Raw genomic sequence first — 14,044 nt, 5'->3', positions numbered from 1 at the left:
GTGCAAGTCTCATCACAATAAATACTAGCATCACACAAACATTAACTAATGTATTGACATGCTCTTTTAGGCAGGTGTGGTGGTACATCCCCACCCTTGGCCATACTGTGATTTCAGAAATACTCATTAAGCCTTGGCCTTGACAAGCACCACCTGGGCTAAGCTCTTGAGCTTATCAGAAACACTGCCTGCTTGCAGGAGCTTATGCTTTCTAGTGAGACTGTTTTTTAACAAACAGCCTTGAAAACTGATTATTCTTGCCTGAATAAAAACCCAAGTGGAACAAGATTTTTGTCACCACAATTTTAAAGAAAATTACCGACCCAAATTGTGGCCGGGATGGAAAATTACTATGAGTAAAGCCAACTCTTTTGTGACCCTCTAAAGAGCAGTCCTGAGACTCTCCTGGACTGCAGCAGGCTGTGACCAGCACCTCCCCCTGAGTGGGGCCTCTCAGAGCCAACTCTCATGTTTGCCATACCTGGGGCACCACCACCAACAGTGGAGCCTGGGCTATCCCCACTCCTCAAGACTCAACCCTTTGCCCATTGAGAAGATGCAGAGAGAAAGATGAGAAAGGCATCTGATGTGAGTACTTTGATGAATTCAAAGGGATTTTTTCAAATGTATTTACCTTGTATGTGGTCCTTTGTGTCTGTGTGTGAGCATGCTATAGCAAATGTACTATGAATGTTGCTCTCCTAGATTCTTAAGTACTTTAGATTTGTAAGCAAGTTAGGCCTGTTGCTGAGTTACTGTTTGCTACAGTATGTACTATAAGAATCTTTTGTTAAATTGGTTACATTAAGTTGTCAATTAAGTGCTGTTAAGTTTAAGTGCCATTAAAATTTTTAGGTCTAAGCCATTTTTCAAGTGTGGGGCTAAGTTTGGTAAGGAAGTCCATTCTGAACCTTGTGACTCAATGGGAGGGTCTCCCTTATTCTTTTTTTATCCTTACTCTTTCTCAGCCTTACCCTTTTTCCATGCAGATGGTTTTTGGTTTATTTTAGTTTTAGATTGATTTTAGACTTCAGTAAAATTTTTCTCTGTGTGCTTTAGCCAGCTAGTAAGTAGTGGAGTGAACCTTGCCAATGAACTTTGTCATGCTTTCACTTTTATATTAAACATACTTTTGCTGATACCTTTGCCAGGGATTCTTTGAGTGTCCTAAAACACTCATTCACGACAGCAGGTAAAAATGTATTGCTTTAATTAAAAAAAACCAAAAAAAAAAAAGGAGGGAAAGGAGCATGAAGAGTGTTGAGTGTAGTTAAGATAGGAAGTGTGTAGGAGAGCCAGGGACAGGGCAGCAGGAGCCCTGCCTCCAGAGAGAAAAGCTGTGTTACAATGCCAACAGCCGAAATCCGTGGGGTCACACAAAGGACAGCACTTGTCCTTTGTCCCAGCAGACCAAAGGTCACATCTATTGTTTCTGACAATGGAGCTATTGTTGGAGGTCCATGTTCTTGCTGCTGCTTGAAGCTCCTAACATGTAAACAACTTTGCTTCCCCCCAGATAAATGCAGAAAATGTTGCATGCTCAATCCACTGCATGTCCCTCCATGATTCCAGCCTATTCCCATAGCAGGTCTTCCAAGGGCTGCTACCATGTAGTGACAGCTCATTTCAAAGACAGATGAGACCATAACAGATTATTTTCTTGAAAACACCTGATAAAATACTCCAAGTGATCATTGCTGACATGTGAGCTCTGAGGGAAGAGCTTGCTGGTAGCACTGGACAGGCTATGCAGGACCCTGACTGGGGGACTGAACAGGCAGGGATGTTTTCCTCCACTCACATTAACCTTATTTAAATGTGTCTGAAAATGCAATATTCACCTTTGAGTTCAGCTTTGCATGTCTGCAGCTACTGTTAATCGCTAGATGTAGGACAGTGGTGCTGCCTATGTCTTGACAAACACAGAAAAACATTTTCCATCATGGCAAACCAGTTGGTAAATTTGTTGTGTCCATCCACCCAGGGTACCTGGGCCCTGCAGGGCAGAGCAGGAGCATGCAGGCCATGAAGGTGAAAACGGGAAATCACAGTGTTGCAGGTCATGACAACCATCTCCTGAGTTACAGACCTTCATTTTCTGGTACCCTTGCCGTGTGCTGTAGGAAGGGAAGCCTCTGCCCTTCACATACCCATTTCTCTTTTCCCCGTCCTGAGCTCTTCTCCCCAGTCATCTGTAAAATATGTGAACTGATGTACACAGTTTTCAATAAAATAATTATTTTTCCCATATTAAAAAAAACCCTGACAACACAGTTCACGAAATGTCCTGTCTGGATTCCCCACAAAGTCTCTGCTCTGGCCTATTAATCTGAAAGCCATTTGACTACATATGTAATTTGAAGATTTGAAGAATGCTGTTTGCATTAAGCATTAAATGGACAAGTAACTGCAGACTGAACTTCTGCTTTAGCTAGTGCCATCAGCACTCCATAACATTTCATATGATGCTCTTGAAAGTTGTGAAGGTTGGCTACTTCTCTAGTAAAATTCTGATAATTGTGATTCAAGATATTAAGGACTTTTACTGTTCATAAACTGAATCTCTTCTTCCATGTAAGTAAACTAGTATTTGTAGATTTCTTTTTCTGAAAGAAGTAAAAGTACATCAAAATTCAAAAAACAAGCTGTCTTGTCTGGAAGCCAGGTGGGTGGCAATCCTCCACTAATGGGGATTTAGAGGAATGGAGTGTGGTCTGGTCTCTGGAGAACTGGTTTAGTTCATCTGCTTTTGTGTGTGCTGAGAAGCCAGCAGTGCAGGTAAGTGTGTAATTATGGGCTTATTTAAAATGGAGATTCTTTTACACGACAGATTGCAGCACGCGCAGGAAGAATAATGCCCACAGAAAATAGAACACCTCCGTGAGGGCTCTTGTACCCTATTGTGCCGTAGGCTATTTACAGGCTTTGGCTCAGAGATGATTCCTGGTTTGCCTTACACGGGCACAGGTTTGCACGGGCCCGCGGCCTCCTCCCTCCTGCTGATTGCAGCGGGACTCGCCTGCTCCCAGGGAGGCACCTGGAAATGCTGAGCTGCAACAGTTGCACTGGTATCGGCCCTGCTCAAACCGCAGCATAAACAGAGGATTATAGCAAACACCAGGGCCACAAATCCCATACAGCTTCTTTAGGGCTTCTCCCGTTACTACTGCTGCCAAATACCACGTAGCAGTTATTTTGCTGTATTTAACGGCTGTACTTGATTTAATGTGCTATTATTCATGTTACCAAAAATGGTTTAAAATGACTGATCTATTTTCTCCTGGCCTGTCTTCAAATAGTATTGTGATTGCTGAGGGCAAGGCAGCCAACTTCTTTGTAAAATTCTGGTGAACTGCTGTTACCCGAGGAGCAGAGGCGTCACCCAGAGTCTCGCTCCTGACGCTGATCCGTGGGGCCCTGGTGAGTGATCCCCCATTCCCCGGGGGGCTCTGGGCAGCCTGCGCGCTGCGGGCGGCTGTTCTGACACAGCACACAGACCCTCGGCTTTATTTCGTGGAGAAGCCACACTGCCCTTGAAAACTGGCAGGTTTAGGGAGTTTATTTCAGTTTATTTTATTTGGCATATAAATTACTTAAAACAAAAAAAAAGGAGAGCTAGAAACGGCGGAGGCTTCCCCCAGCTGGCCCCGGCTAGGCACGAGCGGCCACGGGCGCGGCCCCCGCCCCCCTTCTGCAGCCGAGTCCCGCCACGTTCCGCCCGGGAGCTTTTCGCGCCACAGGGCCAGGCCCTTGCAGCTCCCCAAAGCCTACATGGCGAATATTAAAAAAAATGAGACCTCCGCAGCGGCCCCTTCGGGGACATCGCGGGAGACCTAACGAGCTCCTTAGCAGAGGCGGGCTGGCGGGCGCAGGGGAGTCCGCCGGGTGCCTGACCCCGCGGGGTGTGCGCTGCATCTGCCAGGACGCGGGCGGCAACGCGGGAAAGGCGCCGCCGGCCCCGCCCCCCGCGGTCCCTCCGCTTTGGCGCGAACCTTCAGTTCCAGCGCTCGCCGCCGCCGCCAGCATGGCCCCACCGCGCCCGCAGGTGAGCGCTGCCCGTCGGGCTCGCCGTAAGGCCGCGGGACAGGCCGCTGCTGCTGCGGGGAGAGGGGGAGGCTGTGGTGCTCGCCGCCGCTCCCGTGGCGCTCCGGGGTCTTGCGAACCTGGGCAAGCCGGACTGAGCTGCGCTGCAGAAGGCCGGTGGGGTCGGGTGGGGGGGGGGGGAATGTCTTTAGTTTGGGCACCCCAAGGAGAGCGACGTCGGGGAAGCCCCACCACTCGGACCCGCAGCTCCGGGTCTCCTGCCCCGCCGCGGTGCTCGGGTCCCACGTGCGTGGCGCTGCCCTTGCTCGCCTTAGTGGAGTGAGGAACTCGGCTTGAGAGCCGCGCTCGGCGGGGGGCTGGCGGCCGGGAGCCATGCGCCCATCGCCCCCGCCTCGCCGAGGGCGCGGGCCGGTGGTGGGGCGGTGTTGTGGGGAGCGGCCCCGCGCGGCACGGACGGGACGGGCGGAAGGAGCACAGGGGTGGGCCCGGCCGCGTGTGTGCGGGGCGGCACCATTTTAGCGGGAGGCGGGAGCGGCGCTGGCCGGGACGGGTGTGTTTGCCGCCCCTGGCTAGCCCGGGGCACCCGGGCCGGGCTGCTCCGCGCCTGAGGCCCCCCCCGAGCGGCCGGACCGCGCACTGGCCCCGGCTGCGCGCACCCTCAGCCGCGGCGGGCGGCACCAAAACCAAAACCCGCCTCTTTTGTGTCTGGGGTGGCCGGGCCGCACTTCGGCGCTCGGCGGAACTGTGGAGCGAAAAGCCGCAAGCCGAGCGGTGCTGAGGAGGGGACGGAGGGCTCCAGGTTGGCCCGGGCAGCTGCTGCTCAACCCCGTGTGGCGGGCGTTCGGCCCGGCCGCTGGGCCCGTGAAGCTCCCCCGCTCATAACCCGGCAGTACCTCAGTGTGGGTGCTGCTCCCCGGCCTCGCTGCCAGCCAGCCGCGGGGGATAAAATGGGTCACTACCACTAGAAACATCTCCTGGGAAAGGAAAACCTGAAGCCCACAAAATAAAGTCTTCTAAATCGGTGGCAAAATGAACAAACCAGCAAGCTGCTTTGTGTAGAACGGTTGTTTCAAATCTGTGGGTAGGATTCTTTGGCCCTTCCTTAAGAGCTGCAGAGTATTTTAGTGTTTGCCTCAAACTGCAAGTAATAAGTGAGTCAAAGTAGATTTCTAGGTACTTTTCGTGTACTTGCCCTTTTTCCATCACTGGCTATGATGACTGGGGAATGGCATGATTTATATGCTTATTTCCACTTGCCTGTGTGCATAAAAAGAGTATTCTTAAAAACTCTATGAAATTCATCTGCAACAATGATCAGAACTGTATCAGAGTAAAAACTATTATCATTCCTAACGTAGAGATTTATTTCAAAACTGATGCTTGTTTTCTGACTTGCATTCAAGGTTGCTAAACATCCTAAAAAGTTCAAACTTCCTAAGCTTCAGTACAAAGATATTCTAAAAAGCTACTGTGCTGCAGTAGGTCTCTTCTTAATGGTGTTGCTGTTGTCCTTTTGTAGCGTCGTTCTGGAAGGAGAAACTTCACAACCTTTCGAAATACGAAACTGATTCCCATGGAAACATCCTCATCCTCTGATGACAGTTGTGATAGTTTTGGTTCTGATAATTTTGCAAATACAGTAAGTACAGTACAAGAACAAATAAGATAATATGTGCTGGACTAGTAAAGATTGCAAAAATGTAGATCTAATAATGTAAGATTACTTGCTCTGCTTATGTTTTTGTATAGTAGTTATAAACCTGTGCTATATGCTGTAATTTCTTTTCACTCTTTACGTGTGCTTTTAGGTGGTAATTGTTGGAAATAGATTAGCTATCAATTCTGGCCTTTGGTATGTCACCTAACCTGATGTACCTGGTAATTTACAGCTGTGGTTCTAAAACCCCTTGTGAAATGCCTTAACTTTTTTTTCTTTATTAAAAAGCTATTTGCTTGTACAGCACGTATAAATGTTAAAAATTTTCTGTACAACTTAAAGGATATTTTCTTTTTGTAGAAATGCAAATTTAGGTCCGATATTAAAGAAGAACTGGCAAAAATATTTCATGAAGCCTCTGATGATGAATCTTTCTGTGGCTTTTCAGAAAATGAAGTTCAAGATGCATTGGTAAGACAGTTGATTTTTGTTTGCTATTATTTAAATTCTTACACATTCTTAATTGGAGAATAATGCCAGCTTCAGCTCGAAGTTCACTGTTTCAGAAGGAAGCATCATTTCATTTAGTAGACAGTCCAAGCCACCAAAGTTTAGTTTTCTTTTTGTCTCCATGAAAAGCACTCAAGAAATGGAGATTTAAAAACATGCCATATGTATTTTGAAATATACCTCTTAAACCTGTCCTTGCTGGATGTTGCTCTGTTGAAGCCTAACATTTCTGGTTTCCTCAATATGAAATGTTAGGCTAGCCCACGGACTCCAGCAAGCCTCAGAAAAATTCCTGTGTGTCTTGACCTCCACTCTGGCAGCATAACAGGGAATGCTGAGCATCTGTCAGCAGTAGAGAAATAGTCATAGGTAGTGAAATCTGCCTTCCTGCTTTTCCCTGGCATCCGTTTTATTGCTTAAAAAGATCAATAGTTGGATTCAGAAGAGAAACTGAAGTAGTACCACATTTGGCAAAACCAGGTTCATCATAACTTCAGCAGATGCTGAGAAATGACTAGAAAAGAAAAATGGCTAATTGGAAGAAATTACATCTGAGTTAAAACACAATTGTAAAGAGGGTAAGTAGGAGACAAAGCTGGAGTAGATAAATACAAAAAAAGTCAGTAACTACACATAATGTACAACCAGAATCACATACCTGCTTAATTAAAACCCTGTGTAAATAAAAATGGCCATTTGATGTCCATTCTTACTGCTGATCAAAGACTGTCTTGTTGTGTCTAAAAAGAAAAATCAAAGCCCATTGCATAATGAGCTTTTAACTAAATTATGTCCTCACTGAACCATTGGTTCTTGGGAAATTTGTAAGCAAGACATCAGAATTTGAAGATCAGAAAAGACTGGGATTTTATTCATAATTATTTCATTGGTTGGCTCTAGAAAGAAGTGTCCTTTTTTTGTCATTGATGTGGTGAGATGACTGTACTTGACAGCTTACAGAATTGGGTTTGACCTTGTGCGGACAACTGCATAGTGGCTTTTTTTACAGCCAAATGCTATATGTAGCAAAATGGAGCCCTTTAAAGGCAGTTCTCTTCCTCATACCATACACACAAACTGTTTTTCTATTAGACCTACAAGTGAGAGCTAAGACTGCTGCAACTGCTGCAAATACTTTTCTCCCTTTTCTGGTGTGTTTGGCACAGCTATGTGGGTCTCTCTGAGAGGTTTTTATCCCTGTGTTCCCTCTCCTTTCCTCCCACTCCAAAATACACTAGGACTGGGTGTCTGGATTTCAGCAAGGTAGCCTCCTAAACTACTCCTAGACAAAATGTTGTCCACTGTATTTAACTGCAGAGCAACTCCCCTGGATTTACATGCTTCCATTTTGGTTTGTTAACAGAAATTGGAATCCGATTCAGATGAGAATGATGCAAGTGCTGAAAGTGAGATCGATCAGAGAGGGCAGAAATGCTCTGTTCCTCTGAAAGTAGCCATGAAGTTTCCACCTCGAAGATCAGAGAGGAGGAAGGGTGGCATGGAACCTGTTCCTGAAACACCAATGCCTGCTCTAGATTCAGACTCTGACACTGAAGAAAATGGTGCTATGTTTTTAGAAAAAAGAGCTTTAAACATAAAGGAAAACAAAGCAATGGCAAGTACTCTATGTCTTCCTGTGGACTGGCCCTTTCCCTCCCCCCCTTTCAACTCTTGGGGGACCTCTGTTTAAATTCACTGTAATGGGAATTATGTGAATGCATTGAGATGAATTTGCATTCCTAAAATATAAATCTGATACTTTATATTTACTAGCATATGAAAATCCATAGGCTGCAAGCCTAACGACATAATAAGTTTTGAGCATTTCCAAATTACTTGCAGTCACTAAAACATAAATAAGACATAAATGCAAAGAGTTGAAGAATGACTGCATTTCCTATAAGTAATTGTACTTTTAGCCAATTGCCCTAGTAGTCTGTAATAGCACATAAATACCCTTTTAAAGCTCTGCTTCATTTTTCTCTCTCTTGTTAGCTTGCAAAACTAATGGCTGAGTTGCAAAATGTTTCTGGTATCTTTGGTGGGAGAAAATCGTTGCCAGCTGTCAGTCATGTGAGTATAAACTTACTGGATTTGCATTCAGATTTCTAAGAGTCAAATACATTACAAAGCAGGATTCTCAATGTAAAAACGTAATAAACTGTGCAGAATCAAAGTCCAGTTAGAATTTTACTGCTTCCTAAAATGGGTATCCTAATTGTGTAATTCTCTTTTGATTTGCCATGGTACAAAGCAGAACAGATTAATTTATAAAGGTTAAGTGTCTCCACGGGCCAGTAAAACCAAACGAGGTGCTGTGTAAATATGTGTTTATACAAAGGCTGGAGATAAGGGAGGGCAGCTCAGACCTGAATATTCTGTGAGTCTGGAGCCTTGAAAAACACTTGGCGTTTAGCCCAACTTTTAAGAAGGTTGGGTTGTGAATCAGCAGTGTAATGAATTTTACTGTTGATGTATTTGTAATTTGGGTGAAGATTAGAACAACCCTGGAAATCACAGCTCCTCATAGACACGGGTTCTGCTGCTTTTGGCTCTTTCTCAGTGACTGGCAGAATCCCTAACATGAACTTGCTTAGGATCTTCTTACCTTTGGTTTTCTGACTGGGACAGGGATAGACATATCTTTGGAAAAGATGAGAGGAAGGCATCTTTAGGGGAGGAATTAAGTGTAGGGTCAGAAGCTATCTGTGTTGTCACCTGTTTCATTAGGGGCTTTTAAACATTAGCAGGGACCAAAGCGACTTCCAAGGCGTTCACTGCCCAAATGTGCCTTGAGGAGGAACCCAGACCGGAGTTCTCGGCCTCACACAAGGTCCAGGTCCTTGATTGAAGGCCCTCCTACTGTTGCACCAGAAGAGGAAGAAGATGACCCGTATATCTTGGTGAGAAGAAGAAAGATGTCTGATGAATACCTGGAGGTATGATGAAGATCTAGTTCTCCTAGGGTGAGGGTGGTTTTGTATGAAGGTTTCCTTTCAAGAAAATAGCAATTCATAGAGAGTTGATGAGGTTTATCAGTATGCCATGGCCTTAGAAGAATTTTTAAAAAAAAAAGGGGCATTTTATATATGCTCTCCATTTCCCCTTCCTTGTCCTTGAAAAACCACTTCCTCTTGCACTCCAGCAGGAGTGAAGCAAGATCAGTAGCATCACTGCACCCTGAGGGGGGACAGATCAAGTAAAGGTGCTAAAGCTGCATCCATATCGTGTGTCTGTACGAAGTTTTGTTACATCTTGCTTAAATATATAGTGGGTGTTTGAGACTTCAGCATTGCTGTGAAGATCCTCACTTTTGTATAGTTTTTGCTGAAACTAATACTGCAAGTATTGTGTCTTTGCTGTTCAGCATGAAGCCCGTACTCCCAGGAGGGGTCACCGTGGTGCTATGGCTTTTCCACACGTTGTGCGCCCAGTTGAGGACATAACAGCAGAAGAGCTGGATAATATCTGTGGATCTGCAAGTGAAAAAGTATATAACAGGGCCTTGGTAAGTATATTCCAGCTTTGTGAAATGTGTACTTAGTGAAGTAATTTTTTTTTGTTATTCTGTGTTTGTGTTTTAGCATCACATAGGGTATGCTCCCTCTCACTGAGAGAAAGGATGTGATTTTTGGGAGAAATATGTCTGGGATCTTGAACTGTCCCTTCTTATTTTTGCCTGAATTTGTAGAATGGCCCTTACCAAGCCAATTAGCTTGGTTTCACTCTGGAACAACTGTAATACCTAAGTGATTACCAGACACTGAAGATGCAGTGTCAAAACAGTCTTGGTTCAAACTTGCAAGGTGGCTTTCTGTTTCAGAATAAGCACTGATAGCTGCCAAAGAGATTTTTGTCAATGCTTTTTTTCCCCCTATCTAAAATGCCATCTGAAATGCCTCGTTTGTTTTTTTTGTGTTCTAGGGATCCACCTGCCATCAGTGTCGCCAGAAAACCATAGACACCAAGACAAATTGTCGTAACCCTGAGTGCGTGGGAGTGCGGGGCCAGTTCTGCGGGCCCTGCCTCCGCAACAGATACGGGGAGGATGTCAGAGCAGCACTGCTGGACCCGGTAGGACTGTGCTCAGTGCTGGCTTTTGGTGCCTGACTTCCACAGACAGGGCTGTTGGTCACATGCAGCAGTGGTTTTAACAAATGCTTACAGTGCTGTAATACATCATGCACTCGTGGCTTGATTCACCCTGAATCACAGAACTGTGTTGTGTAGAACTTGTTGTAGTTACTACTTCTGTAGTTTTAATTGCAGGAGTCAAGTATGAGAACAGAGCAGCAGCAAAAATATTCTTGTGTTTGAGTATCAAAATAGTGTTCTCTTTATCTCTGCATTAGTGCTTAATGCCTTAGGGAAAAGGAACTGTACTGTGGACAGAGTGCTGCTGCTGTGGGCTGTGATGTAGGAGTTAAAACAGAGTGGAATGCTTCCTGTAGTTATGTGCAAGGCAGGCAATGGAGAGCTTAATACCCTACAAACTGAGGAATTGGTACTCTTGGACTGGTTTAGATGACTTTATGCAGTGCTGATGTTCACTGCAGAACTCAGTGTGTAGCAGGGCTCTCTCCTAAGTGAGTGTGAGTTACATCTGGCATAGCATCTCAGCTAAAAGGGCTTCTTGTTGTCTCTCTTCTGTATAGACATGGAGGTGCCCCCCATGTCGTGGAATCTGCAACTGTAGCTTCTGCAGGCAGCGAGATGGCCGATGTGCCACCGGTGTCCTGGTCTATCTGGCCAAGTACCACGGCTTTGACAATGTCCATGCCTACTTAAAGAGGTGAGTGTGCCATTGTGTCAGTGATGTGATTGCATTAAGTGGGTTAAGCATCTCAAAAGTGGGAGGGAAAAGATGTCCACATCCTAGTTCGTCAGTTAAATCTCAAGATTACTCTGTATTGCCTCCAGAATCTGAGATTTTGCCCTATGATTTTTCTGATAACACTGAATTTTACCTGAAACGAGTGATATATTCACTCTGCCTTTTAGCTCTCAACCTCAGTGTGTATTGTCAGGGCTTCCACTAATTGGTTCAAAGAGTTTTCAGTGTTTTGCTGCAAGCTGACTCATGTTTTTACTTGCCTTTCAGTCTGAAACAAGAACTTGGAATGGAAGACTGAAGCTGTGACTGCCTTTAAATTACATATTCTTTCACCAACATAATAATATTGCCTGCAGTGAATTGTTTAATCAAATGAGATTACAAAGTGCCTTCTCTGCTTCCCTTTCCTTTTGGGTAAAAAAGGATAAAAACCTTTCATTTATTACAGCATAAATCATACTTGGGAAAGCTGTTTAGTGCAGGTCTTCACCCACAGGCCGTTGTTTTCAGACAACTTTGCAAATCAGATAGCATCAGTCCTTTTATTCATGATAGTAACTTCTTTTTTTTCTTCCTGAAAGGAGATGGGGCTTTAAGCCATCAGTTTCACTCATGCAGCAATCTATGCTGCAGGTTTACTTATCCTCCAAAATTGGTTACAAAAAGATTGAGATGTTCTGAAAAACTTGGGGTGGTTTTCTCCACAGAACAAAGCACCCAACTTCTGCAATACAGGCACTTCGTGATCAAATGGAATTGTAGAATCCTCTGAAACAACAGCATGTTCTTAAGTTCAAAAAGGAAGCTCTGTAAGTCGCAGCTGAGCAGTCTCCAAGCACTAATATTTGGTTTTATAGAGTACTAAAAGTTCACACTGGCCATTTCAAGGGAGATTCTTTGAATTAAAAAATGCAGTAGATGCTGTTTGACGTGGCACTTTGTGTGCTCAGATGAGAGAAGGCCCCTGCTGAAAGCTTCCACAGCACTAGCATTGCCTACTGGTGACAGTGATGGGAATGTACTGGTATACATTGTGTAGTGACCACTGTCTAAAACAGAATGTTCCGTGTGGTAAATTACTGTTTTGGTGGACTCTCTTTTCCCTGTTCCTGCTGCAGTTGCAGAACTGCTTTGCAGAGTCAGCAGTGGTCCTGGGGAAGAGGGATACCTCCAGACCAGGGCTTGGTCAAGTAGAGGGTTGGCAGTTCGTGTGGCTGTTGGCCATCTTTGAGTGGATGAAAGGTGGTAACTTGTTTAGTTTGGTTATCAGGAAAACAGGCAATGAATGTTTCTGTATCTGACTCTTTGTGATTGTGGAAGGTTCTTTCACATGACATTTGTGAAATGTAAGTACAGCAGAAACGGAGCTGAAGAATTCTGATACGCTGAGCACATAGGGGTCTCCTGTACTCTGTTGTAAAAAAGAAGGTGCCATGCAAGTTGTATCCAGAGAACCATAAAGTGTGTAAATGTGCTTAGTTTTGTTATGGAAACTACTGTGTAAGCTTTGTATAAGGTTTAGAATGTAATGCTATAAATAATGTACAGTTGAACAGTAGAAGAATCACCATGGGTTTATACTTCTGTGCCTGTGCAGTATTTGCACTGTGTGTATACAAAATGATCCATAGTTCATACCTTTCTGGGAATTGCATTAGTATGTGTGGCAGGGGAGGAGAGAGGAATTTAGAAACAACAGATATTTATGTCTCAGACTTGCAGTTCTGTTTCATAAATCATCTCTCCTATTGAAAATCTCTTGTCCTCTCTTTGTCTGTTTTTATAGTGTGAATAGCTGTGCAATCTGAGGTGTGGAGAGTGCTCTTCCCTCTAGGTACATTTTGTGAAGAAGGAACTCATTTTAGAAATACTTGTTCTGACAGATAAAAGTGGTTGGGTTTTTTTTTTTCCTCCTAATTGCTTGGCTTGCCTTCTGATTGCTAGAGTGTGAAAGTACTGTGCTAAAAGCAGACCCTTGTGTTATATTACAGAGACTGCTGTATTTAGATTTCCTCAGATCTACACTGTTCTGTACAAAATTCTTTATTTTGAAAATAAAAAATTTCAATTTTAGAATATTTTTGTCTCTGAACTGGTTTTAAAAAGCCTGTTAGAGCTGTACTTCTCTTTTACCACTTTCAGGTGAACTTATACTGCAAAGTAAAGGACTTGGTTGTTCCCATGATACCTGGGGGATCAGTGGGACTCTGCCATCTTATCTCTGGCTCTGTGTTCCTGAATCAGGCTTGCTCTGATATTCATGCTGCTTGGAGTGAATTGTTCAGTGCCTGGTGACTAAATGGTGATGGTCAGAATACAGAGTGATTAGTTCAGGCTTAACAGAGACTCTAGGTTGATGTGCTGTGTGCTTTACTCTTCTGCTTTTTCTCTACTTGTTTTTAAACCAGATGCCTAGATCCTGAGTTGACAAGGATGAGCATCAAATTTTGGACATGAGGTGGAGTAATGTGTGTGCCATTTAAATTTATTTATTTATTTGTTCTTTTACAAACAAGCTCTTAAATAGCCTCTCAGGAACTCTTTCCTGGAGCAGAAAATTACCTGAGGGGCCTTGATTGCATTCTGATAGTGAAGACACTTGTGCTGCTCTTGTGCCCTGGGTCTAGAGACAGGAGTTGCATGAGGCTGTGGCAGAAGGTTACACAAAAAGCTGTAACCTTCTGTAGTGAGAAGAAATGGGAAAGAAGTGATCCAGCAGAGTGACTGAGCTGTCCCAGACACTCTTTACCGGTAAAATCCTCACCTTGTTACTCTCACCTAAAAGCTACCTTTAGATGTGCCTGTCATCACACTGCTCGTGATGTGAGAATAAATTCGTATTTATGAATTGTGGAGGATGTTAGTTTGTCTAATGTGATGATTTTGAGGTTTCTCAATACCCCACTTTCCCCAGGCCCCTCTACCACAGTTACTTAAAAGTGCTGTTGATGTGGACCTGAAATACAGTTTTAACGAGCTCACAATTTATAAGTGCAGTG

At 44.4% G+C, this 14,044-nt stretch overlaps 1 protein-coding gene across 2 annotated transcripts; it reads left to right on the top strand.

Moving 5' to 3' along the window:
* Positions 1 to 3,543: 3,543 nt before the first annotated feature.
* Positions 3,544 to 13,121, top strand: CDCA7 (cell division cycle associated 7). Of its 2 annotated transcripts, none has more exons than XM_071434887.1 (10): positions 3,544 to 4,045; positions 5,564 to 5,683; positions 6,062 to 6,172; positions 7,575 to 7,826; positions 8,207 to 8,284; positions 8,959 to 9,150; positions 9,579 to 9,719; positions 10,136 to 10,285; positions 10,867 to 11,003; positions 11,313 to 13,121. In XM_071434887.1, the coding sequence occupies exons 1-10, from the start codon at positions 3,791 to 3,793 to the stop codon at positions 11,341 to 11,343; spliced, it is 1,467 nt and encodes a 488-aa protein (XP_071290988.1). In that variant the 5' UTR covers positions 3,544 to 3,790; the 3' UTR covers positions 11,344 to 13,121. The 2 variants fall into 2 exon arrangements, with proteins under 2 accessions (XP_071290988.1, XP_071290989.1); XM_071434888.1 differs by having other exon boundaries at positions 3,545 to 4,045; positions 8,962 to 9,150.
* Positions 13,122 to 14,044: the final 923 nt, after the last annotated feature.

This window comes from Agelaius tricolor, unplaced genomic scaffold, assembly GCF_023055355.1.
Source record: "Agelaius tricolor isolate 1412-34295 unplaced genomic scaffold, bAgeTri1.0.p SCAF_10, whole genome shotgun sequence".
NCBI classification, from domain to species: domain Eukaryota; kingdom Metazoa; phylum Chordata; class Aves; order Passeriformes; family Icteridae; genus Agelaius; species Agelaius tricolor.
The sequence above is the reverse complement of the archived record's forward strand: the minus strand, read 5'-3'. Positions and strand labels throughout refer to the sequence as shown.

What these genes read in the sequence shown, in the direction of transcription:
- CDCA7 (XM_071434887.1), top strand. Translation starts at nt 3,791, where the DNA reads ATGAGACCTCCGCAGCGGCCCCTTCGGGGACATCGCGGGAGACCTAAC. An exon ending in ATGAAGTTCAAGATGCATTG is followed by an intron (nt 6,173 to 7,574) that starts GTAAGACAGTTG and finishes GTTTGTTAACAG; the next exon opens with AAATTGGAATCCGATTCAGA. An exon ending in GTCCATGCCTACTTAAAGAG is followed by an intron (nt 11,004 to 11,312) that starts GTGAGTGTGCCA and finishes CTTGCCTTTCAG; the next exon opens with TCTGAAACAAGAACTTGGAA.